Source organism: Atractosteus spatula, chromosome 23, assembly GCF_055471065.1.
Source record: "Atractosteus spatula isolate fAtrSpa1 chromosome 23, fAtrSpa1.hap1, whole genome shotgun sequence".
In the NCBI taxonomy this organism is placed as follows: Eukaryota; Metazoa; Chordata; class Actinopteri; order Semionotiformes; family Lepisosteidae; genus Atractosteus; species Atractosteus spatula.
Genome location: NC_142728.1, coordinates 15474888 through 15501409, shown reverse-complemented (window position 1 = coordinate 15501409; position 26522 = coordinate 15474888). Strand labels below are relative to the sequence as shown.

General features: G+C 54.8%; 1 protein-coding gene across 1 annotated transcript; it reads left to right on the top strand.

The window, feature by feature from the left end:
• Nucleotides 1-1767: 1767 nt before the first annotated feature.
• Nucleotides 1768-26132, top strand: LOC148816268 (NMDA receptor synaptonuclear signaling and neuronal migration factor-like). The gene is made up of 15 exons (XM_088940462.1): nucleotides 1768-2134; nucleotides 11541-11602; nucleotides 11733-12506; nucleotides 12785-12860; nucleotides 14749-14817; nucleotides 15947-15999; nucleotides 16789-16878; nucleotides 17241-17365; nucleotides 17504-17587; nucleotides 17784-17817; nucleotides 17936-18006; nucleotides 18106-18185; nucleotides 18680-18782; nucleotides 19860-19935; nucleotides 21256-26132. The coding sequence occupies exons 1-15, from the start codon at nucleotides 2064-2066 to the stop codon at nucleotides 21351-21353; spliced, it is 1866 nt and encodes a 621-aa protein (XP_088796588.1). The 5' UTR covers nucleotides 1768-2063; the 3' UTR covers nucleotides 21354-26132.
• Nucleotides 26133-26522: the final 390 nt, after the last annotated feature.

The window sequence follows — 26522 nt, the reverse complement described above, 5'->3', positions numbered from 1 at the left end:
AGAGCAGAAAGAGAGAGCGAAGGAGAGGGTGACTCATAGAGGAGGGGGGGCAGGGAGAGGGGGAGAGAGGCAAATGCATCTGACTTTGAGCTTCTGGTACAGTTGCTCTGCAGAAGGAAACGGCCCTGGATTATTCTGTCGCTCGCAGCCCAGTGTGGTTGGGTCAGCGCTGGCATCCTGGGGGCCGAGGGGCCCGGCCTGGAGGCCAGGGGGCAGCTCACGCCTTGGTCTGCTGCAGTGCACATTGGGATGCAGGGCCCGTCTGCTCCCTCCCCTCGCTGGGCTCCGTCCAGAAGTGTTCGGGAAAGACGGATCTCTCTCCCTCTCCCAGCTCCTCTCCCTGGCGCTGGCAGCAGCGCTCTCTGGGGCGACAGCCTGAATGTTTGCCCCCCCCTCCGGGGCCGAGCCCCTGCCCGTTGCCTGGCCCTCCTGCGTCCTCTCTGTCTGTGGGAGCAGCACCCACACCGGTCAGCGTGAGGGGTCAGCACCCGCCGTCCGGTCTCCCGCTCCGGACTCGGTGGATGGTCTCGCTGGGGGCAGCTCCGTGAGTCCCAAGCTGTCCCGGTCCCCTCCGTCTCTCTCCGTCCGTAACCCCGTTTTTAGTGCAGCAGCGTCTGAGGCAGAGCGATGGAGCTCCGGTGGGAAGCTCGTTTCTGTGTGAAGCCCCTGTCGCAGCAGGAGGGACGTGTTAACAGCTGTAAGCAAGGTGGACAGCCTCCCCGATTACAGTGTCCCGTCCTCTTGGCTTTAAAAACGTGTGTGCCTCAGTGTGTGATTATGGGCTGGAATGACCTTGACCTCTGACCCCTGCGAAGAGGACAGCCCCGGTTCCACTCCCGGCCCCCCATAGCACTGTGTCGGCTGGAGGTGGGGGCTGTGTGTGGCTGTGCTCTCTGCTGCCGGCCCCTCTCCTCCTCCCTGGGATCCCGTTCCAGAGCCCCGGCCCCGGCCAGGCCTGCCCTCCCTGCGCGGAGATGATGGAGCCTCTGCGGAGGGAGAAACTCAATTAGCGCGAGGCTCGCTCTGCCCAACACTCTCTCCCTCCTCATCTCCACGGCCGTCTCGCCTTTCCCCACCCGGGAGGCCCGGCAAATTGGGTTTTACTGGAAATCAGGATGGGGCTGCTCGGCTGGGCCGGAGGTGGGGGGAGGTGGGGTGTGAGGAGACGGAGTGGGAGACGGGGGGGCGTGGCCCGTAGTGTTGCCGTGGCAGCGGCAGCTGTCGCCGAGGGAGGGGCGGGGTGGAGCCCACGCTGGGACCAAGCCAGGCAGGACTGTGGGGGTGAAGCAGGGGGCCGTTGCCGGGCAGCCCCACACTCCTGCAGGGCAGCTCTGGAAAGCGTGCGGGAGTTTTCTCTGGAGAAGGAGAGGGGGCCGGCGGGACACCCCGAGATGCCGGGGGGAGGGGGGGGGGGGATGTTTTGTGGGGAGCAGCCTGCAGCCGCTCGGCGCTACCTGCTGACCTCCTGGTGCCTGCCTGCCTGCCTGCCACCCATCTCTACCCCTCCTCCCCTTCCCTTCCTGTATCTCCAGGTGACGTCACGCCGGAGCGCGCAGCCCCCCCGTCTGCCTTATAAGGAAGGCGCTTCCTTCCTGCGCGAGCTCCCCGCCCCCCCCCCCCCCCTTTTCCAACGGCTCGCCGCTCGGAAGGCGGCAGGCGAGGGCGCGCGCGCGCACAGCAGCTCCGCGTGCAGCAGCGCGCTCTCTCTCTCTCTCTCTCTCTCTCTCTCTCTCGCAGCCCCGATCAATGAGGGGAGGAGAGTTGGTCGGGGGGGGCGGCGGTGTGTGGCTCGGTGTGAGGGTGTGTGTGTGTGAGAGAGTGTGAGAAAGAGTGTGTCAGTGTGAAGTCTCGCTGCTGCCTCCGCTCCCCGCTTTCTGGCGAGCCTGAGGGAAGAGCGCTCGCCTCTCTCCTTCCCTCCCTCGCTGCGCTCCGCCTTTCTTCCCTTCATTTCGCTGAATTATTCTCCCTTCCCGGCGTGTGCAGCCCGGCGGTCTGACCTCCCCGCCCGGCCGCCCGCTCCCTGGCATGAGGCGCCCGGCCGCCGGCGCCGCCCCCCCCGCAGGATGGGCACAGCCGTGTCCAAGAGGAAACATCTGAGGAACGACGCGATATCGTCCGTGGCGGCCAAAGTTAGGTGAGTCCGGCCCGGTCGGCGGGGGCGTCGTGTGCGGGGACCCGGGTGTCTCGGCGGGGTCCGTGCGGGACCTGCCGCCCGCCTGCGGGGACAGGTGCAGCCCTCGAGTGCGCAGCCTTTTCCAAACTGCGTGTCGGTGGGGCTGGGGCTGAGGCGGGCGAGGGGGCAGAGCAGCACTGGGGCTCCCCGTCTTCACCCCCCGGACAAACTTCATCCGAGAACAGGGACTGACCCCCGACCCCCCGGGGCCGGGTCTCCAAGCTGCGGTCCGGGCGGGTCTGTGCGGGTCCGGGCGCTTGCACATCGCCGCACGGTGATGCCGGTGGCACAGACCTCGCAGGGCAACAGCTCTGGGGTTCTTCCTGTTCTTAAGGGCGCCAAGCAGGGAGTTATAGTTGGGGGGGGAAAGACCCCTAGCCTTTAGTAAACTGTTGGCCGAAGGTGTTCAGCTATTGCAATGAGCGTTATTGCACGGGCTGCTGTGCTAATGGATGCTGTAGAGTGTAATGCCGCAGCTGGGGGCTTTTGGTTGGTTTTCCATGAATGTTTGTTTGTCCGGGGAGGTGGATATCCCGACTTGGTCAGGCTCCGCTGGTCCCTCATCGAGGCAGTGGACTCCGCCCCAGCTCCTGCGTCCGCCGCCCAGCGTGAGGGTCCGAGCAAGAAATACAGCCCGCACAAAACCCACCCCAGCCCCCCCCCCCCCCCCCCCGACAGCGAGTCCAGCCCCAGGGGGTTGTGCTGTACGTCCCCAGGCTGGTATAGCGCCTGAACTGACTGACTGTCGCCGCGCGGATGAGGACAGACGCCCTCTGTGCTCCGACAGCAGCGGGACTGGGGGAGACCGTGGGGGTGTGGACCCGAGGAGTCGGGGGGGTTGGGGGGGGGACTCCAGAAACAGACGGGTGAATCGGTCCTCTCCAGGAGAGGGGAGGCGGTGGGCCATGCCTTCAGGATGAACCCCGAAACTGCGGTGCCCCCCTGAGGCTCAGTGCTGGAAGCGTGACACCGTGGTGTTGAGGTGCTGGCGCGTGATGGGTGTTCGTAAGGGGGGGGGGGGGGGGGTGGAAGTTGTCCCAGGACAGCTTTATCGCTTCCTACCTCGGGAGGTGTCCAGATCGCTCCAGGGTCAGCCTGGTGCCGGGACGGAACAGCGCCCAAGCCAGCTGCGTTTCGGGCAGCGCGTCTTCGTTTTCGTGTCCGAGTGGAGCCCTAGCCGGCAGGAGCTGCCAGTGTTTCTCGAGTGCGTGGAGACTCAAGGTAACGAATGCCCTGCGGTATGAGTGAGATTTAACTAGTAATCAACAGCACGTTGCTCGTTAGCCTCGCTTTAGAATGCTTTGCCCCACACATGTACAGTATGTTACACATACAGGGGGGCAGATGTGTCGATCTGCTGAGTTTATGACGTCTCCCGCCAGATGTCTGCTTAGCTCCTGAGCTCCGGGCTTAACGGAGATGTGTTGCCGTTTTTCCCACAAGCCCTGGGGTTTTTTTTTTCCCCTGTGTGCGGCAGAGCTCCATGTCCAAAGACAGATGCGGAATCGTGCACAACAGCCATAAGACGAACCGGGACGACCGGGTGTTTCCTAAAATTCCTGTGTAGTTAATAAACGCCGTTATTCACACCGAAAGTGTGAAACAGCTGTACAGGTAGAGCCCTCTAACCTTCTGTGGTGATCACTACCGCTCAGCCTCCAGATGTGTCTAAGATTGCAAAAACACGGTGAAGTGCGGCAGGTTACAGTGGTTCGACAGTAAACCGACAGTCAAGTGCCATAGATTACAGTGGACTGACAGTACATTTGCAGTAAAGTGCAGTGCATCTCTGTGAAACGGGTGTTAGGTCTTTGTAAATTGATCTCAGTGGATTGACAGTAAACCTACAGTAAAGTGCAGTAGATTACACTGGACTGACAGTAAATTTGCAGTAAAGTGCAGTTGACTGTGTGTGTGTGTGCGCGCGCGAGGTGACGGCAAACCTGCAGTAACGTGCAGTACATCTCTGTGAAACGGGTGTTAGGTCTTTGTAAATTGAAAGAAAAGAGGAAGAAAAGGAATGGAGGAGGAGGGTAAAAGGAGAGGGAGAGTGGTCAGTGCTGCTGGCCTTGGGTGTCTGCAGCCACGCCGCGCTGGGACAGTATCAGAGAGGCTGGGGGATAGGGGCTTAATTTAATCTTTATTGCATCTTTAGGCTTGTTTCTGGAATTGCTTCTGAGCCTGACCGCACAGCCATTAGGCGCACTCAATAAATCCGCTGTCTCCAACACGGTGATACAGTCTCTCTCTCTCTCGCACACACACTCTCACACTCGCACGCTCTCAGGCTGGGCTGGGCTTGAAAGCCCTCTCCCTGAATATATATACATCTTACCTGCCAGAGGCTTTCTGCTTTGTGTTTGAAGTTCAGTATTCCAGAAACTGTATGTGTATAATGCCAAGTGCAGTGTTCTGTTTAATACAGTCCCCGTTTAGTGAGATGTAAAATATCGTCTGTAAAAAAACCTAGGTGATATATATTTGCTGGACCGGCCCCCTGGAAGATGTTGGAAGCTGGATTGTCAGTCACTGAGTAATGGGTTACCTGCCGTAAAGTTAAAAGGTGGTGTTTGAGATCGGCTCCGGTGTAGACCTGATCTAATCGAGCTTGCGGGCTGAGGCTCGGATCGGTATCCCTGCGGCAGCGGTCGGTCACGGGCTGGGGCTCCGCTCCGCACTGCGCCGAGGGGCGCGCAGGGAAAACAGTTTCACCAGGGCGTTCCGCGCGGCTGCAACGGAGGAGAAAAAAACGTGTGAGCAGATCGCTTCTGCGGATGTCGGGGCTGTGACCGGGGCTGTGGGGCCACGGCCCCAGCTGACCGGGCCAGTGGCTGGAGTGGGTCCTTCCTGACCCGTGACCCGAGCTCTGGGAGGAGGTGACCACCAGACTGATTGACACCGGCCCCGAAGAGCCGCTGGCAGCCGCTGCGCTGATTAATCAGCTCTCCGCAGGGAGGAATCAAAGGAGCTGATTAACTCGGCGAGAGAGAGAGGGGGGGGGAGAGGAAGGGGGGTACTCTCGCGCATCGTACCCCCTGTTTCCAGGGCCGGCTCGTCGGTTCCTAATCGAACGCAAAGCAGCTTTTAATTGAACTGGCCGTTTTTTGCCCGATTGCACGGCTGCAGTCAACTAGTCCAGCGATGCTCGAGCTCCTCCGCTGACAGTCCCTCTCAGCTCATGAGAACGTTGATGCCGAGACCTGGAGGCACTTCCTTACACAAAGGGTTGTGGGAGTCTGGAACAAGCTGGTTCTTTCATGAAATGGCTGGATGAGATCCTCATATCAATTAGCGAGCACCTTCCCCACGGGCTGAATTTCCTCCTCTCGTTTGTAACCTTGCTGATGTTCCTAATGCCTGGGAGTGCGGTGCCGGTCCTGTAACGGTGTGCACCCCGTTTCCTGGGGGGGGGGCGGCAGTGTGTCGTGAGTGCTGACAGAGCTGGGGTGTTGTCCCGGAATGGGCAGCAGCCGATGGAGGGCAGGATTTCCAGGTGGTAAGGCTGGCTGTTGGGGGTCAGGATGCTGGGTGTAATTCAGGGGGTTGGTCGGTCTGTCTGCCAGTCTCAGTCCTGTTCCTTTGCTATTACCCGCACATCGGATACCATACAATTAATATCGGTTTAACAGTAATACTTGTAAATCTGCTGTGCAAATGAACAATACAAATAGTATGTCATTGTTAATGGACGCCTTTCTCAAAGGCAGCTTGCAATCATACCAGTTACTAAACATTAGAAAACAGGAGCCATACAAACAAATATAGTTGGATGCAATACAGTAAGGAAAGCATTGCAGTCATAGCCAGTCTGGGAGTGAATCATCTCCTGGCCCAGTCTGAAGAGCTGGCTTGAGCAGAATGCAGGGGCACATACTGTGAAGCACAGGGCATTGGCTTAAGTCTCACTACTAGATCTTTGCAACCCATACAGTACACACAACCTCTCAAAGGAGATACGCGGAGCTCACAGGGCCTGTAGTGTCAGTTTACGCCAGATTTGGGGGATCTTTAGGAAAGCGGTCAGCTCAGAGGCTGGATAGGAGTTTGAAGAATGTTTGCAGTCTAGCCAGTTTTTCTTTCTGGAAGTAAGAATGAGCCCTCTAACCCCCCTCTCCCCCACACACACACACACACACACACACACACACCTCTCTGTCAGACTGCTCTGTCTCTCTCCCCCACCTCTCCTTCTCTCCTTCAGAATGCTCTCTCCCCCCCCATCTGCCTCTCTCTGTGCTCTCTCCCAATCTCTCTCTCCCCATCTCTCTCTCTGTGCTCGCTTGCTCTCTCACCGTTTCTCTCTCTCTCTCTGTGCTCGCTTGCTTCCTCCCCATCTCTCTCTCTCTCTCTCCCCCCCCCCCATCTCTCCGTCAGACTGCTCTCTTTCTCGGGCGGCCAGTCGCAGGTGCTGTGGCTCAGAGAGTGATCCACGCAGCGGTGCCAGCGCAGAGCCCGTTAGTCCAGGGGAGAGAGCGGGACCAGGGCGCGTCTGTCTGCCTGTGTCCCGCTGCACCAGTGCAGAATCCGAGATGAGGCGAGTGAGGCGTCCGCTTGCTGTGTCCTGGGCTGGGATAGGGAGGTGAGCCCGTGCTGGAGAAGGGTTTCTGTGGGCCGAGCCTGCGGGAGAGAGGGAGGGAGGGAGAGTTCTGGAAGGACCCAGGGTCGGACTGTTGAGGTGCAACTTACGGAACGTGCTTGGCACAGCAGGAAAAATTTGTGGGGGGGGAATTTTTACTGAAAGCTGCCTGGCTGTTGCTGTTGCTGCTCCTTTGGGGTGGTGGGGGGTGGAGGGGGGGGAAGAGTTTGTTTGCGAAGAATCTGGATCATTCTGAGTGCTGAATATCTGCAGCCTGTCTGGGCTGCTTTGGCAGGACACTTCAGTCTGTTAGCGCAGTAGAAATATCGAGAGAGAGAGACAGAGGGTGCATGTTTATTGAAACAGCTGCAGGTCTGTCCTTGATTGAGCCTTGCATGGAATAGGCTGAATTCTTTCATGGTATCAGTTCCGTACTCTGAAGCCCGGCTCCTGGAAGTTGTCCACATGACAACAGGACGAAGGGGCGCTCTCCTTGTCCTGACCTCCCTTCCAGACACGCTTTGTCTACCCCGCTGCAGCTGGGCGCAGAGGGCAGGCCGGCGTGTCTTGGGGGACTGCGTCCTCCTGCAGCTGCCAGTTCAGGAACCGGCACGGCGCCGCCGCCCCCAGCGGCCGTGTGCAGGACGGGGGGAGAGGGGAATCTCCCCTCCCCTGGCAGAGGCAGAGGCGCTCATGTCCCGAGAGAGCAGCACAGCACCGCAGCCCCGGCTCGAGCCGGGTAGAGGGCAATACTGCGCTTCCTGCCCCGGAGCCGGGGCAAAGACCGCGGCCTCTCCAGGGGCTGAGGAGGGGGCAGGTCTGAGGAGTAGAGGGGGCAGAGAAACCAGCTTCAGTGACCCCTGTGTTTGAGGTAAGCCAGTTGTGCTTTTCTTTCTGTTCTCGCTGTGTCGAGTGCCTCTGTCCATACCAACCTGCCAGGCCAGCGCTGGACAGGGACGGAACGTGACCTTGAGCCGCCACAGCGGCCCGGTACCGAGGACAGAGGTGTCCTGCAAACTAATTCTTCTCGCTGGACTCAAAAACCAAGAAACCTCAGAATAAATCGGCTCTCCTTTCCAAATTAGCCTGATTCCAGTTCCCCGCGTCAGAGCCGCCCTGTTCCGAGTCCTGGAACAGCTTTCCCCAGGGATCCTGACCGGCTCCTGCCTGGAGACTGCCGAATCCAAGCTGCACGCGCACACCCACACCTCCGAGTGTCAGACGCGTGTCCTCCTGCCCCTTCTCCCGTTGAGCGCTCCGATTAGCACCCAGCACTCCGGCACCGAGATGTCGGCATTGCTCTTCCCGTTTCCTGAGCAGCGGGAGGGGAAGCGAACTGCAGGAACCCGCCCCAGGACAGCAGAGGCACAGGGCAGGTGACCGTGGAAGAGGGAGAAAACCGGGGATCGGAAAAAGTGGGACAAAAGTGCATGTCTGGCTTAGGCCATCAGGAGGGGAGAACCTTGATTACTTGGTGATAGGTTGGTTAATTCGTTGATTGTTTTACCCCCTGCGAAGCTCTGAATCATTATGTGGCTGGTAGCTTAATTTCTTAATTGATTTACTTGTATGAGGTGGGTTAGGGCTAGCAGGTCCTGCTTCACCTGTCTTGTGGACGGATGGTTTTATGACGGTGCTTGTGCTGGGCGGAGTATCTTGTGTGTGCTCCTGGCTCGTCGTCTGTGACTCACCGTCGCAAACGTTGATCGAGCCCGAGAGGGAACACTGCAGAGATCAGCCCCCAGTACTGACATTAACGCCCAGAGGCAGAGCCCGAGCTGGGGCTGGAGACTGAGGCGATGACAGGCGGGAGGTTAACTGGCTGTGAATTAGTGGCTGGTGTGGGGCGGGGCCCAGTAATCCGACAGATGGCGGGGGTGTGGCCAGGACGCTGCAGGGACCGACACTGCAGAGACACGCCCCCATTCTACACTGCAGGCTATATTAGCAGGTCTGTGTTCTCCACAAATAGTGTGCAGAGCTGTAGCAGCTATGTTTGTATTCAGCTCAGAGAGGCCCAAGCAGCAGCATATTTATACCCTGTATACGTTGGCACCCTATATACTGTATTTACAGCTGTGTTCAGTGCTTATTTTTCCTTCCTTTGAAGCCGTTTAGTCTTCTCTATATCCCAATTTTGTGAAAAGCGTTCATTGTCTTTGTTCAGGGCATCTTTATTATAATTATGAACGGCGGTTTTTCATATCGTACTTGCGTTTGTCCTCACGGTGCGTGTGCGTTCCGTCGGAGTGAATATTTGTCTGGACATCTCATTGGAGAAAACAAACCCACAGCGTTCAGCAACCTGCTCCAGGCTAGATCTCCACCCACTCCGGAGCTCTGGGCTCAGACACGTGTAAGCTCTGCTTGTGGGCCTGATGGAGCAGAACAGCCTGCAGCCGAGACCTTCCGAGGATCGTGATGTTCACGCGCTGCTTCGCAGTCATTACTCCAGCCTTTCAGAACCGGCACTGAGACACGAGCAGCATACGGGAGAGAGGGGACTGGAGTTCAGTGCTCAGTGCTGTTGGCTCTGGAGGCTTTTTCATATCGATCCTTCACATATCGAGAAGGATCCCGATCCGTGTTCTCTCCCAAGAGGCCCCGCGAGCGCTGGAGCTGAGATGGTCCCCCAGCAGCTCCGGGGGGCCGGTCTTATCACCCCGGCTGTCCGACTCCAGGCTCTCTCTCCCCCCCCTGCTCCCCGTGGAGGTCACCCCAAAGAGGAAGGGAGAAGAGCCGCAGAGAGATGGGCAGGGCAACCGGGAAGACCTGCAGCGTCCGTGTCCACCCCTGGGGGGGTCACAGGCCTTGACCGGACCTGACAGAGGGGGGGTTATTTGGGAAGGGGCCCAGGAATTGGAGCCCCAGCCGGGTCGGAACGCGGGGAGAGAGAGCTGCGGAGAGCTCATCCTGGCCGGACTGCGCAGGGCAGGAGCCGATGCCTTCCCAGGCAACGCCGGCTCACAGACTCTGGTCTGATCAGTCGCCTTTCAAGATTAATCGATAAAAGAACAATTGTAGTTGCTGTGATTTGCTCATTACGCAACGGCAAAGGCTGCCAAGCAACTAACAACACAGACAAACGAGAGTAAATTAAAGAAAACAGACCCTTCCTTCCTCTCTCTAGCACACCACTCTACCTGTCCTTCCCCTCTCCTGTGTCTGCCGCAGGGATTGGTGGGTTAGGATGTGCTGGTCCAGTGCAGGCGGGGGGCTGTAACTTTGGAAGCAGAGTCGCTGCATCCCACAGGTCAGGATTAATGGCCGACACAATGCGAGATCGCCTGGGGAATCAATTAAGCTCGCCCCATGGCGAGCGAACGGTCGGTCATTCAGCCAGAAGAAACGCACCATTCACAGTGCTTGCTACGAATTGTGGGATATCTGAATTAATTAGCTGACCTTTTCGTGCTGTTGTAAAGAAAACCACCTGAAGGAACCTCAATTTCTTGTTTATGTTAGATGAAGGCAAGCTAACAGCCACAGACAGAAGTCTCATATTTCTGTCTGTCTGTATATCTATCACGCAAGCTCCATATATCATGGTGACAAAGGATGCCCTTCGCATTTGATGTAGTGATTGGTTTATTCGCACTGACAGTCCCCAGAGAGGGCGTTCATACCGAATTCATACCCACTGAATCCAGGCAGCCTCTGCAATCAGCTGGCATAGCTGGATGCCCTCCAGCTGAAGTGCATCATTAATGTAAAACGCGCATCCAGACTGGAGAGCCCAGCAGAGAGCCGCTTACATAAGTCGGAGAGTGCAGAGTGTCACGCTTACTCACTCAGAAGATGACTGTGCATTGCAGAAGAATGTTGTGTTTAATGCTCATGTTGTGAGCGTCGGGCTACGATTCCCCCGGGAGTGAGCGCGTCTTGTGAGTGAAAGCATGAGTGTGCCGACAGGGCTGCAGGAGGGATAGAGCGGGAGAGGAGTGAGAAACCTTCGCCTGACACGCACACACGCACACACACACAGAGCGCTGTCTTGCGGCGCGGTGCCGCCTGACGTTTGCCGTGACAGAGCAGCGTGGGTAATTAAGCAGGGGAGTGATTAAGCCAGCATGGCGAGATCACCCCCCTGCTGTGAGCCGTGTCGGGGGTGTTCGAGGGCAGAGGCATTGAGAGTCCAGAGTAAGACTGCATGAGCTTTACCTGTATCATACCTGAATTATCACATCTGTACAGTGAGGTTCTATAACCCTGCCAAGGTATGTCATCCCCTACAGAGACCCTGAAGCATAATGGAGCCTCTAATGCCCCGGGTTCAGACTCCAGTTAGGACCTAGCTGTTGTGCCTGCATGCTCAAAAAGGACATTGCGCCCAGTGATACCCAGTAAATCTTGGCGCGGCGAGATCTTAAAAGCTGTCGATGAAGATGCAAAACGAATGCCCGCTCTATGTCTTGAACGTTGTGTTTTGTGGGTGGCCTGCAAACTGTCCGGGCAGTTTGGGGGGTTACACGAACGTGATAGTTCCTTCACCTACTCCGGGGTTATTGTGACATGCTGTGATGAGCAGCTCTGCTCACGGCTGAATAATAGCAGGCACAGACTGAGCTGGGGGGTAGGAGAAGGGAGGGCACTCTGTACCTAACTCTCTAAGGCCGGCAGTCATTGTGATCCTGGGCTGTGGGTGTGCTCATTTCAGCGCAGTTAAACCACCACCCTCAATGAATGGGGGGGGCAAAGGTGTCCTGTTCTCTTGTCCCATGTCCCGTTTTTGTTCCTGTGGTCTTGGAGCCCCCCGCTTCCAGTCTGAGCGTCTCTGTCATCTCTCCCCAGAGCAGCCCGTGCGTTCGGAGAGTACCTGTCGCACACCCACCCTGAGAACAGGAACGGATCAGGTGAGCCGGTCTCTCTCCCGGATTCCTGAAGCGCGAGGCCGATACCCGGCGCCGCTTCGCTGCGGCTTACAGCACTGAGACGGATCTCTGCTCTGACGGCCTGTCCCGCTCTCTCTCCCCCCCCCCCAAGACCACCTGCTGTCGGAGACCTTCATCTGCCAGGACTCCGACTCCCTGGAGAACAGCAGCCTGCACAACAACAACAACCAGCACCCCGCCGCGCCCCCCCGCAGCCCCCCCGCGCCGGGAGCCCTCTCCGGCCAGGACGCTCCGGCTGCAGCCGGGGCCGCCTCCTGCTCCCAGAACAAGCGCCGCCTGTCCCTGGTGTCCGGCGGGCAGCTGGAGCGCAGCTTCTCCGCGGAGGAGCCGCCGCCCGCCCTGCGCAGCCTGTGCGCGGACTGCGAGCCCCAGCCGCCGCGGGTCTACACCATCACGCGGGAGGGGGGCATGCTGGGGGGCCGGGGCAGCGCCGAGAGCCTGGAGCTGGAGGTGCTGAAGGGGAGCCAGGAGCTGGGCCGGCCCTCCCCGCCGCCTCCCCCCTCGCCGCCCCCTGCTGCCGCTGCGGCCCCCCCCCACGGCGGCGAGGGCCACCACCACCACGGCAACCATCACCATGGCAGCCATCACCACGGCAACCACCACCATCACCACCACCACCACCACCAGCAGCAGCACGCCAACAACGGCGGCGCCCCGTCCGCCCTCCAGCCGCTGCAGAGCTCCGGCAGCGCCCACAACATCCGCGGCTGGGTGGGGGCGGGCAGCCGGCCGGGCTCGCGGGACTGCCCGCAGGACTGCGCCGGCTCCCACCCCGCTCCCGTCGGCGCCCAGCACTCCCTGGACCTGGAGAGTGCCCGCCAGCGCAAGAAGCTGGAGAGGATGTACAGCGTGGACCGGGTGTCCGGTGAGTGGAGGGAGGAGCCGTCGGCGGTCACCCCTCAGGCGCGGGGGGGCGCTCAAGAGCACGGGGTGACCGTGAGTTCGAAGTCTTCGCTGGAGTCAAGAGCCCAGCGTTTCCAGACAGCCACACAAGGGCTCCTGTCTGCGACACCCTGTTTTTTAAGATCCTTAAAACCCCTGTTTACCGCAGAAAGAAAGTCCTTTTCTTAATCTCTCGCCGTCTCTGCGCCGTGCCGTGTCGGTCTGGTCCCTGACGCCTCGGTCTCTCCCTCCCCGCTGCAGAGGACGTGCCCATCCACAGCTGGTTCCCCAAGGAGAACATGTTCAGCTTCCAGACGGCCACAACCACCATGCAGGCGTGAGTACAGCCCACCCAGGGGACCCAGGGGCGCACTCAGACTCTGCCTTCTACCTGAGCCTCTGTCTGCCTTCTGCAGCTACCAGAACAGCTGTGTAATCTAAGAGCAGAATTTCCTTGTCTGAGTCAATTGGCAGCTATCCTCCAGCAGGTCTTTTTGGTTGGTCCTTAATAAAGACTGGGTCCAGTATTCCTTTGGTCCCGCAGTGATCTGTCCTGTTCTCCCACTGCCTGGGAGTCTTTGCTCTGTGCTGTAACCCATTTATAAGTCCAGTGAAATCTGCCTGGACTGGTTCTGCACGGAGTGGCTGTGGACAAGCCAGACACACGGCCAGGGAACAGGAGCCCATTCCCGGGTAGCTGGAGTCTGGAACGAGCTGCCCATTTTGTCTGTTGAAGCTGAACCAGCTGGATGTATTGCTTGGGATCAGTTAGCTGCTAACTACCAGATGCTCTCCTCTTGCTCGTGTCCTTTCCTGTGTTCCTGTGTACAGCTGCAGACCATACAGGACAGGGCTCTGCTGTCTGCAGGGCAGAATAATAATCACTCCAAGAATGAATAGAAGGCAAATATTTTTATGGGTGATTGTAAAGTTGATGCATCTTTCATTCCCCAAAAGTGTCATGGACGTTCCAAGCTATTCATCTGAGAACGCAGGTCTCACCTCCTGTTTGTCGTAGGAGGGAGAATGAAGGGATCTGAACAGTTTTCTAACACCTGCTTGTCTTCTTTCTTTCACGCTGTCCCTCCTTTCACCCCTGTGTCCCTTTGGATCTGCAGGATCTCGTAAGTGTTCCTTAAGTGTTCTTGGCACTATGGAAGCCCTGTGGTGTCATTGTACAGTCGAGACCCTGTGGTGTTAGTTGCACTATAGAGATCCTGTGGTGTTAGTTGCACTATAGAGACCCTGTGGTGTTAGTTGCACTGTAGAGACCCTGTGGTGTTAGTTGCACTGTAGAGACCCTGTGGTCCCCATTACAGTCACCTTCTGAGGACTGAGTGTTTGAAGTTATGGAGGACAGCTATGCAGTTTTATGAAATGACTCATTTACACATCATATGCGCTGAGTATACAGCACGCACACAAAGAACACGCTTTGCAGTGCCGACTGTGTACACAAACAGCACAGCGTTGACTGTATACCCGCGGCAGGTGTCCTTCGTGCAGTATACAGTGTATTTACAAACAAGGTATTGTCTGTCTATGGAACCAGTGAAGGTTTATTCCCTGCTGAAAAGAAAAAGAAACATGGCGTTTCGGCTGTGGAGCCTTCTTCAGGTGGAGTCTGTCCATGCCCTCTATCGCATATGTGAACCTGGCACACAGTGTACACAGGAGACGAGGCTCCGGGTGTTCAGCAGGTTCGCCAGGGCTAGAGGACTCACTGCCCCCATTGTGTGTTAGTGTACGGTGCTAGAGAGCAGGTGGAAGCTAGACTGGCGAGTGCTGAAATAAGCTGGAAAGGGTGCAGGTGGGAATAGGAACGGAGGGCGAGCTCTGCCCCAGGACTGAGCAGGGCACAGGCGCAGTGGAGCACAGGCGCAGTGGAGCACAGCGCAGTGCCTCCTGTCAGGGTCTGAGCTCGGGCGCTGTCCCTGGTCCTGAACACGGAGAGAGCATGACGCAGCCCTGCGCTTGCTAGTGTTCGTGTCGTGCGTCTGCAGCAGAGCCGCCTGTGTGGTTTTGCACCTCCTCCAGCTGCTGCCCCGCGCTGGCATGAGTATGGCAGCCGCCCCTCGGCCACGGTGGGATCTCGGCACGGCGTCAGCGCATGGCCTGCGCCCCGCCCGCCCCCGTGGGGCTTCTCCCATGCTGGCCGGGGGGTGTGCTGTGCGCGGTGGAGGGGGGGGCCGGGGTCCCTGATTAACACTGTGACGTCTCAGCAGGGCGTTCCGGGGCTTTGCTGAGAGAAAGAGGCGGAAAAGGGAACACGAGTCGGCAGCTGTGATCCAGAGGTACCGTGTCACACCTGTCCTGTGTCCTGTGTGTCCTCGCCAGCTGTGGCCCCCCTCTCTGTGGCCGTTAATTGTGTTTTAAATCGCCACCTTTGCTCAAGTGCTCAGTTCTGGTCTGTTAGGAGCCCTGATGCCTCTCGACTTCCTTGCCTTTAAAAATTGAGTACAGGAACATACTCTTCCTGGAGCAACACAACAGCGCCTCTTATTTTCATCAACAGTTAAATACACCTCTCTCCTCTCCCTCCGGCAGTTTCCTCCTCTCCACAGAGGTAAACTGGGCTGCATCCTCTCTCCCTGCCTTCCAGATGTTTGATCATAGATGCACAGTCGCCATGGTTACAGGATGCAGGCGCTCCAGCTGTGCAGGTCTCAAGCAGAGAGAGAGAGAGAAGGAGAAAGAGGAGGAGAGAGAGAGAGCCAGAGAGGTCGAGGAATGAATATTTAGAGAGAAATAAAAGACTTGTAATCTAATTGAAAAAGCAGAATAGGAACCACATTGATGAAAGAACAGGATTGACTGTGTCCTCAGTTACCCTGCTCACAGGGCTTAAGCACTGGCAGTGTGTCCACAGATTAACTCTTCCTGCCTGTCTGACAGCTGTGAGTACAGCTTGCTTGGGCAGTGGGGAGTAAAACACTGCTCCTTTGTTTTTCCTTTGAAAATTTAAAAGTATATTTTAAATTTAATAAGTTACATCCTCTCTGGATTTCACAGGAGTGAATGGATGGTTCTTTGTGTGACGTGAGAAAGGCAGCGTGGGGACCAGTGGCTCCCCCTGCAGGTAGAAGCAGGGTGAAACGTCTGTGCTCTTGTAACGCTGGTATAATATCTCCAGCCTGTCTGTGCCAGATCTGCTCCTGTGAACACACAGTTCGAGAGTGCCCGTTCTGGCCGTGCACGTCCTCCTGTAACTTCAAACACTCCCCAGCAGGCGGTGTGGAGCTGCTCTGAGCTCGTTCCTGACTCTCTTACTCTGTCTCTCCCTCACGCTCTCTGTCCTTCTCCACCTCTCCTTCCTCTCCGCCTCTCTCTTCACATCTCCTGTCCAACGCTCCTCCTCTCTCTTTACATCACCTCTCCAACTCTCCCCTGCCCCTTTCCTCCCTTCCTCTCTCCTCTCCGCAGAAACTTCCGCAAGCACCTCCGGATGGTGGGCAGCCGGCGGATGAGGGCTCAGAGTGAGTCTCTGAGTGTCTGTGACTCTGTGCATGCCCGCGTCTGTCTGTGCCCAAGTAACTAGTGCACCTGTGTAGTGTAGTAATACGCAGTGTCTGTATTGCGTTGTGTGCATTTTTGTGTAGTGTGTGTGTGCGGTTATTACGGTGTGCGTACAGAACGATGTGTGTGTGAGTGCAGCACGCGTGTCGGTCTGGGTGTGTACAGTACCTGTGTGCTGGTGCTGGTAACTGATGGGCGATTGGGAACATTACCATCCGCAGACTGGGGGTGTGTGCTGGAGTGGGCTGTTTCACTTCCTTCCCCTTAAATATTCGGCTGAATGTTGTCCCTTTTTCGCTGGTCACCCCCTTCCTCCACGCCGCGAGCACCAGCCGAGAGTGAGTTGTTGGCACGATCTCGCTCTCTGGGCTCTTCAGACACGCCCATCCCTCTGTCTTTGTACTCTTACATTTTCACATTTGACACGAGCCAACTGGAAACGCGGACCTCCGTTCCTCAGTCCTCAGTTTCAAGAGTTCCAGCTCTTTTAATTAAGGGATATTTAATTTCCTCATTATCCATAGCACCAGTCCAGTTCTTGTGCATGACTTTGGGCCGAACAGAACTGGACGTCCCAGTTGGAATCTCCTCAGAACTCCAGCCGGGCTGGGACACATTCAGCGAAGACGCTAAAGGGAGCTGTTGTGAGGGTGTGTGTTGTGTCCAGAGCTCTGTGCCGGTGCAGGCCGGACCGCAGCATGTCTGAGTGTGACCCTCTCTCCATCCCCTCCCACCCCCTCCTCCGCCAGCCTTCGCTGATCGCCGAGAGAAGAGCTTCAGCCGGTCCTGGAGTGACCCCACCCCCATCAAGACCGACCCCCTGCACGACTCCCGCGACAGTGAGTCCCACGCAGCGTGCCCTTCTCCGCACACGCCGCTGCTACTCCTGTCTGTCTGTCTGTACGTGCAGCTTATCCGTGTCTGTGTGCTTGTGTATTTCACTGTCATCTCCTCAATGTCCACAGGTGTGCGTGTGTGTCTTTCACAGTGAGTTTGTCTGTGCGGTTGTGTGTCTAATTTCTCTGTAGAGTTGTGCTGCTGTGAGTGTCTGTCGCCGTGTCCGGTGCCTGTCTTTTTCGGTATTTCCGAATCTCTACAGTTTTCAGACTCTTAATCTGTTGTAATGGCCCTGCTCATGTTTTCACTCTCTATTGCCCCTGCTCCCATTTTCCAATCCTGCCCCCCCCTCCCCTGTCCTCAGGTGGAGACCTGCAGGAGTCCTGTGGCACCCTGGACGAGGGCAGTGCTGACCGGATCTGGGAGGAGGAGAGGGAGGAGGAGAGGCTGGCCTGCCAGGGCGAAGACTTCATCCCTCCCAAGATCATGGTGAGCAAGGAGGACGCAGTCGAACCCGACACTCTCTGTCTTACTGTAGTTCTGTCTCTTAGTGTCCTGGTTAGATACTGCAGCGTCTGGTGAGCACGCCAGTGTGTCTGTGTTAATGCCTTACTCTCTCCGCCTCAGCTCATCTCCTCCAAGGTTCCCAAGGCAGAGTACGTGCCCAACATCATCCGGAGAGACGACCACTCCATCATCCCCATTCTCTACGTGAGTCACTCACACTGCACACACTGCTAATACTGCACACATCGCTGCACAATACAGCAAACGCTGTGGCACAATATTGTGTGCACTACTGCAGTATTGCGTGTAATTCTGCACAATACTGTGCATGCTACTCCACAGTATTGCAGAACGCTGTTGTTCAGTTCTTTCCATCTCAACTCTCTCTTTCTCCACGCAGGATCACGAACATGCGACCTTTGATGACATTCTTGGTACGTCCAACTCTGTGTGCATGTGGGAGGTCTTTTGTGTGATTGCTGTGTATACTCTATACAATACTGTTTACGAACAGACATTGCAGTACAGCATGTCTCTTACTTCCTCCTGCAGAGGAGATAGAGAAGAAGCTCAATGCCTACAGGAGGGGCTGTAAGATCTGGAGAATGCTGATCTTCTGCCAGGTAAGAGAGATGGAGTTAACAGAGAGGCTGGAAGACACATAGATGTGATGAAGAATTTGTTAACTCTGCAGGTTGACATGTCTGATGTCTGTCCTACAGGGAGGTCCTGGTCACCTGTACCTGCTGAAGAACAAAGTGGCCACCTTTGCCAAGGTGGAGAAAGAAGAGGACATGATACTGTGAGTCCCCCAGTACACAGTAGTACAACTACAACTAGTACAGTCAACTAGTAGTCTGATTTTGCTCTTTAATTTAAAGGTGGTTTCAGCTGGAATTAGCTGGATTCCAGATCCCATGTAACAGACATAGGCACTCCCTGGTAGGTCATTCCCAGTCGGAGAATCTGGGCTGAATAGGTTAAATCGGGTATGAATAAACCATATTGCACTTGGCAGAGGGAGACAGGGGGCCGGCAGTTCTACCTGTGTCTGAGCCTGGCTGACTGTGGCCTCAATCGCGCTGAAATGGAGACGTATGGGGCGAGTCGCTGCAGTTGGCGAAGCATGTGAACAGGTTTTATGAGGCACCTGATGCACGATATGTCAAGAAGATGACAGCGGGGGCATTGCTTGCTCCTGATTTACGAGGCCTGGCCCAGTTGATGCGGTCAGTGGCCGAGCTGCACAGCTGCTAACCGTCACTCTTCTCCCTGTCTGCTCTGTCCACTCTTCAGCTTCTGGAAGCGGCTGAGCCGACTGATGACCAAGCTGAACCCCAAGCCCAATGTCATCCACGTGATGGGCTGCTACGTGTTGGGCAATCCTAACGGAGAGAAGGTAGGGCTGGCTGCTTCGTACACATCTCCAGTGACCACTGGGCACCAAGAAAGGGTGACACGGGGTCTACATGCAGCCTGGGCCAACATGGTTCCACGGACAATGACCGCTGTCACCAGAGGGAGCTGGTGTCCACCAGGAGACACGTGTGAGCCGTTATGGCCATGCATGGTGATCACGTGGCGCCAGTGCGGTATTCCCCTTGGAGATTGGGAGCTTGCTGTCGTTGTCCTTGAGTATGTGGTCTCTGTGGTTCCGTTTGTATGTGACCGAAATTTAATTTCCATTCAAACAGTTTTGACTTGCTTGAATAGGGCAGTCACCGTTCTCAGTACACTGTTTCTCACATGCACCGATACTGCACTGGCTCCAGCAGCCCCTCCCTCTTTCCTCTGATCGTTAATCAGCTCGCATTAAATGCTTTGTGGCAGTTCAGTATGGCGCTCCTACTGCCGCTGTCCGATCGTGCGCACACGGCTTTATGGAAAAGGTTCCTAATAAAGTGGCCAGAGGGCAGGCAGCCAAAAGAAGGCTGCTGCAGGGAAGTGGCGCAGAGCACTTAAGCAAATTTGTCTCCCCACAACCTGTGAGCTTTTATTACTTGAGCCTGAGCAGAGCTTATGCAATGGGGCTATTTATAGTGGCGATGCTTAGCCATGCGCGTGCTGTCTCCTCGGTCAATGGCAGGCTGTCCTTGACGCTCCTGGCTGTGGTAAACCACTCGTCTCGCGGGCCTCCACTGGGCTCTCCGGCACCGCTGTGGGGCTGTATTGACTGCCTGATGCAGTCAGGGGCTTTATTGATCTTGCCCTAAACTGCAGAGCATGAACGATGACAAGGAGTCGTTGTGGCTGGTCCACATTGGGCACTGGGGGAAGTTTCTGACTCCTGGGTGAACCCTTCTCTGTACCACGCCTGCCCCCCCCCCCCCACCGTCTCTCTCTCTCTGCTCGCTGCCCGCCTGCAGTGCCTGGTGGTGGCAGTACACGCCCGTGTCTCATCCTCCACTGAAATGTGCGCCGTGTTATCAGTCTGATTGATGACCTTCTTTTTATCGATTACTGCTCGGCGCTGCAGCTGTTCCAGAATCTGAAGAACCTGATGAAGCCCCAGTCCATCACGTTCGAATCGCCCCTGGAGCTGTCGGCACAAGGTGAGACCGGGCGCGCGGCCCAGACCACAGCGTCCACTGCAGGGCGTCGCAGGCCTTCATTCGGTGATTGAGTGATCTTCAGCAGCAGAGTCAATTAAACAATTAGTGGTAAATCGAGCAGTTAATTGTATAATTAATGACCAATTAAATAATTGTCACTTCAGTCATTACAGTGCTGTTTGGATAAGAGCCTGGCAGTGGCTTGAATTTGGCTGAGGGCTGACAGCCCTTCCCCTGGGCACTGTGTACGAGAAAGCTGCCTCTCCAAGGTGAACTTGTAATACAAAGTGAGCACTGTTGCTGACAAGATCTGTAAAAGATCTTTTAAAGGCAGCAGATGGCCTTATCTTTATTTCTTAAAGTTTAAAGATATAGCTTCCATAAAGTTAACATTGTTTTTTTAAGAAAAGCGTTGACAAAATCATTTCGAGATTCACCCTCGGTAGAGCCTGGTTTGAGAGAGAAGGCCGCACAGAAACACAGGCCCACACAAACACTTAGCTTCACAAAGAGAGCTGAGCCCTGCTGAATTGAGCCCCCAAGGATATTGCTGACGTGCAGGCAATTATTGCTCAATTAAAAACTCGTTAGAGCTGCAGCCCGTTCAGGGAGGCTGCTCACAGAGTGCACAGAGACCAGCCCCTTGCCCGCTCTCCCTCAGTTCTGCTTGCTGGCACGTTGGAATTTTCCAGCTGGTGTTAATCCGGCAGAGCGCGGTGACGGCGAGGGCCGATGTGCTCACACAGATGACGAGACTCCCAGGACAGAAGTGTGCCTCGGGTGGGGGTGAGGGTGACGCAGACCCTGAGCTGTATTAATCCTGCAGAGACAGGCAAAGCGATGACAACAGATTTACAAGTAAAACACACAGTTCTTCATGACACCCACGCTCTTTAACCCTTCGCCTGCTGCAGTGGTGTTCGACAGTGAGTTGGTGCAGAGCTGTCCTTCCTTGGGCCCTGGAGACAAAGGCAGTTGACCATGATTGGACTGGAACTCGTCCTCCTTTGCTGGATACTGTAGAGTCAGAAGCGGTGTGGGCAGTGTGACACCCCCTCTGATGATAAACATTTCAGTATCAGTCTGTAGAAGCGCTGCCGTGACGGTCAGGTTTTACAGCTCAATGCAATGTGCATGTGTCCTCTCTCCCTCCTTCCCAAACTGTCACTTCCTTCCTTACCTCTCCTATATTGACATTCGTCCTCCTGAATCTCCTTCCGTCCTGTTTCCAATTCCTAACCATCACTCCCTCTGTCTCCGAGTCTGGTCCTTTCCCTCCTGTCTCTGATTCCTAACCCTCTCCCCCTCCCTCTGTCCCAGGTAAGGAGATGATCGAAACCTATTTTGATTTCCGCCTGTACCGCCTGTGGAAGACACGGCAGCACTCCAAGCTGCTCGACTACGACGACATCTTGTGAGCCCGCGGACGAGAGGGACGGGCAGCTCTTTCAGATCCGCGAGGAGGTCGGCGATGGCGCCGGGCGGTTTTTGTGGCCTGGCCGTGTGCACCTGGAGCAGGATGCAGAACAGAGAGGCGTTTCGGACTGGCACCCGAACCCCTGGTTAGGTCTGGCTCGGGACCCCAAAGGAAGGAGACTTCTTTACTGTGGGGCGGCCTGGGAGAGGGTGACCCCTTTTCACCCTGTACCCCATTCCTGAGCTTGCTCCTGCAGTGGAGGGGGAGGGCGTCTCTCCCTGTTCTTCCTTGCAGAGATGGACATGGACAGAGGAGGAGCCGGAAAGGCAGGAGCAGCCGGAACTGCCTTCTGGGATTCTGAGCGTCAGGAAGCAGGAGCGCAGGGCAGGCCTTTTCCTGCTGGTGTGTGTCTGCCTGTTTCTGAACTTGAGGAAGCGACAGGGGATTTCCATCAGGTTGTTCAATAGACCCTTTGGGGTCCTTGTTTCTTTCTTTCTTTCTTTCTTTTTTAATTTCCACAAGTTATATATCAAGACATATACAATATATAGATACATAAAATATAGTTTACTTGTAGTATTACTAATATTCTATATATGATACATATATATTATTTTTGACTTAGTTGTAATAGTGTTTCATAACGATTTTAACAGCTCAGGTTTTCCAGCGATCACTTACCTAACTGCTCAGATCCCTCGTGAGCCCTGTTTCAGCCTCCCGCAGTCCTGGAGCTCTTTTAGTTTTTCTTGACCAGGTTTCGGGATGTCTGCGGGGCTTGTTGTAGCTTTAGCATGCGTGGTGGTGGTGAGGGGGGGGGGAGCGCCTGTTGCCTGTTTTTAGGAGCAGCGCCCGGGCACATGTTTTCGTGTCCGTGTCCGGACCAATTTAGCTCCCTGGGCAACTTTCCCAGCTGTGGACAAATTCTGTTTCTCCCATGGTGGCGTTATGAGGACTGGCAGAGTTTCCAGGAATCCCTTAAGCGAACCTGGGTCCTCCCTGTACCTGGGGAGAGTTTCTCTGCAGTCTGCGCCGGGACTGTCACAGCCTGTGTTGTATTTTGTTGTGTGCGACGGTGGTTTATTTATAAAGGCGTCAGGAAGACATTTCTGAATTTTCGTTCTTCGCTGCGCTTTTCCAATCTCCAAGCAAAGCCGCTTTGTGATTCAGAAGCCGCAAAATCCCTCCACCCCCCCTGCTCACCAGAAGTCTTTCAGACCGAGCAGGGGCAGAGCTGCGCTCTGGAGTGTGGGGCGTGGGGAGTCGTCCTGTTTATTTGTGCGCGATGTGTTTAGTGCGTAGAGAGGGGAGCTGTCACCGCAGAGAGCGAGGGACCTGTACCCAGGGTGGGTTTCTGAAGATGTTTTTTGTAGAGATCTTCACAAAGGCACACAAGGCGGTTTTAATAACTGGGATGGACTGTCTGGACGGGTGCGGTTTGTACCAGTGTTGAAACCTGCTCTTATCCGAACATCTTTGTCCTGTGCTGCTCAGCCCTTTCAATCTGCTCCTTTGCAATACTGTAATGTACACAGCTCTGTAATGGCTGTGGCTCAGTTTTATCTGTTGGGCAAGAATCCTGCAGGGTAGCATGTTGAGCAATGCTGTTTTAAAACACACCACATTTCAGGTCAGCTCCTGGCGTAAGAGCAGCAGTCCTTATCTCCAGTCGTGAAGGGCCACAGCATCTCCACACCATATTGAGCTCATTTCTAGCTTAACTGGACCAATTTTACACTTAAAAAGTTTGCAGCTGTTGATAATTTAAATGTAGAAAGCCTGCTGCATCCTGACCCTGAAGGACTGGAGGTGTCGATGTATGTGGTAGGTCGGGCAGCTCAACTTGCAGACCTTCCAGTCTGCTCCATTCCAGAAGTCTGCTACAACCATCTCCTTAAGCATTTAGCTGATAATCAGCAGGACCACAATTAAGGAGCTAGGTGTTTCAAAATTAGGGAATGGAGTGGATTGGAGTGGATACATAAGCTGAGTATCCCTGACCAAAGTGATTATGCAACATCCGTACAGTAGATGTAGTCCTGAAATATGCTTTAAATATTAAAATGAATTTAAATATTGTAATATAGATATATGCAGCTCATGTCATGCGGATTAACTGCCACGGCACACTAACTATATCACCGAGGGAAATGAGCACAAGTGTTTTATTATTATTACAGAGGGAGAGATGGATGAGCAGCCTTCCAGAACTGTTGACTCTATTGCCAGTTTATTTCATTAGCCGGAGACGACAGTATTCCAAACCGATTCTCCCTTAGGGGTCCTTCACAGGCAGAGCATGCAGCCACTCACTGTAGAGGACTAGATCGCACCAAGCCCTCAATTCATGATTTAAGTGAACAGATTACAAATCAATTGAGTCATTCAGGAGCCCATTGTTAACAGGTTGTACTAGAAAATGCGTGTGTGTGTGTGTGTGTGTGTGTGTGTGTGTGTGTGTGTGTGTGTGTGTGTGTGTGTGTGTGTGTGTGTGTGTGTGGAGGGATTGGTCTGAGTTTTTTGGAGTCTGCCCTTCTGGCAGGAATAAGAGTCCAAGACTGTGAGCGTGTCAGATGCTGGGGTTTCATTAAAGAAAACACTGAAGAGGGGAAATGAGCAAAAAGTTATTCATAAATGCAAACCTCCCCCCTCCCCCAGAATATTATATTAAATTCTGATGTAACTGTCCAGTGTGGACAGAGCTGACTCCTGATTAGAAAGTGGTTTCGCTTCGGTGCTGGAAGTTCATTCGGTCTGTGACTGCGCACTCTGCCTGTTTCGGTTGGCCTTATTGTGCCTCCACGACATCTGTGCAAAACAAAAATTAATTCCGCTTTGAAATAAGGGGCCTGTGGCCTCCCTGCTGTTTTGAGGCAGTTGTTTTCAGATTTATCACAGAGGCAAGGACTTCAAACAGATCCTCTGTTCGGTAAATGAGATCAGTGTCAGACCTTCCCAACGATAATGCGCTCTGTGTGCTTTTGTGACGATTCCAGAGTAAAAGAGTTGGGAGGATTCTCCCTCCCAGGGCTGCTGGCGTCCAGCTGCAGGACCCCAGAGCCAGAGGCTGAGTGTGTACGGGGGGGAAGCAGAGGTCCCGGCTGTGGTCGCTGCGAGCCTGTCAGCCCCTCTCTGCTCTAGGGCTTTGATCCAGATTGTTTCAGCTTTAAAAGCTTTTCTACTTTTTTACCTAGTGTACCTTTTTCCCCGATGTCGTGAAGGAATACCTCAGGTTGTCTGGTGCTGATAATGACTCTGTAATTGAAGACAACACTGCCTCTGTGAAGGGAGAGCCGCACGGCACGGGTCCCTGTGAGCTCATGGGCCCGGGTTCGATGGGAAAGGGTGGGCTGTGGGGAAGTTAAGGTGGAGCACCCTCTGGGGATGAGCAGATAGTGAGTAGAGTTGCAAGAGGAGATTATTTGGCCAGGAAGGCGACTTGTGGGAGTGATGTTCACACTAGAGCTTGTGACTCACACAGGCGAGGTTCTCCAGACTGACAGGAGACAGGATTCTTAGATCTCGGTGAATCTTGAACTGTGATTTTCTCATTAACAGCAGTTGGGTGGTTCCTCTCCACCCTCTACCCATCCGTGAAGCTGAAAGCCTATTTTTGTACCACATATCATAGATCTAGCAATACTGTTAGCCTAAATGGCTAACATTTCAGCAGAAATAAAAATCAGCAATGGAGACAAGAAGGAGAAACCACTCCTAACTCAGTGATGTTCATGTATTTGTGCAGAAACTGTTGGTCTGATGCCCTCCTGACTGAAAACCAGTCAAATGCTTGTTTCCTGCAACTCTAACCTTAAATGGGGGTGAGGGGGCTCCAGCTCAATCCATGAGCTTACACCAGTGCTGGGGGAGGGGTTCTATGCAGTGCACCCTCCTTATGTTAGCGGGTACAATCTGGTTTTTGTTACTTAATGGCTCCCCCTACTGGTGGACACAGATGCCGGTGCAGCTGGTGGCTGGGCTCTTCCAGGGGTCTGCGTGTCTTTCTTATCCAGACTGTTTTCACTACACTTTTGTCTACTTGCCAGTCTCCGACTCTGTATCTGTTACGATATTCCTCTGAGTAGCAATAGAGAAGTCCGCCTGCCCTGATGAGATTGCTGTGCTGTGACGTGCGCCTTCCTCTTTCGCCTTCCTGTGGTGTCTGTGGCTCCTAGCCGGGCGTGTTTCTGCAGGGGACACCGCTCCTGCGACGCGAGACTTTGTGTCAACCCCCGAGTGCGAAAGAGAGAGAGGGGAGAGGGGAGGGCAGGAGAAGACAGGAGAGATGGAGAAGAGGAGGGAGAAGTGAACATGGGTGTGACAGTCTCTCGTCCAGGTGCTGGTGCAGAGCTGGACTCTCGTTCTTTTCTGATCCAGCAAGGGTGTGCACCGCTAACACACAGTTTTAACCAACTCATGGAGGACAGGAGTTTTACTTGTGTTAACCTTAATAAAGTATTTTCATTTCTTTGATTCTTTAGTTTGGGGTTGGATACTCCAAACAGTAAAGAGGAGTTTGAGGTAAGGTTATAGTAATAATTATAGTAAAGATAGCTATACTGGTACTATTAATACTCATATATTATATGAAACTACTAACAAAAAGGATATTAGTGTACGTTTACTAGTACATAGCATTGTATAAAGAGAGAATATATTTCAGAGTGAAGTTTGCTGTTGCTTATAGAACACAGTATGTTATTATACACTGTACAATACTGACACTAACGTGTCCAATGTTTTTAAAGCAGTTTTTAAGTAAAGATGTACCCAGTTTTAACCAAACTACTGGTGTGCCTTGTCTTTCATTGTTGTCTGTCGATCATCACAAACCACACAGAGACATTTGTCACGGGCCTGCTGGCTTCTGTCTGAGCAGATCACCTCTACTCTGCGGGGCTGGGCCTGGTCAGTATGGGGGTGGGAGACCTGTGAGGAAGACCATGGTGGTGCTGCAAGTGATGTTTGTGAACCAGCAGGTGGCATGACTGAGCTACCCCACCCCACCAGAGCTCAACTGCCCCAGCACGCCTCCTATGCCCTGTCCCTTGGCAATCATACTCCTTTGTCCCAGCCTGCTTGTACCCCAATAAACCCTCTTGAGCTGCTGCTCGAGAGATTCGCATAAATTATCGAATAAGACGATTACTTTTTTAATCCTAAATACATT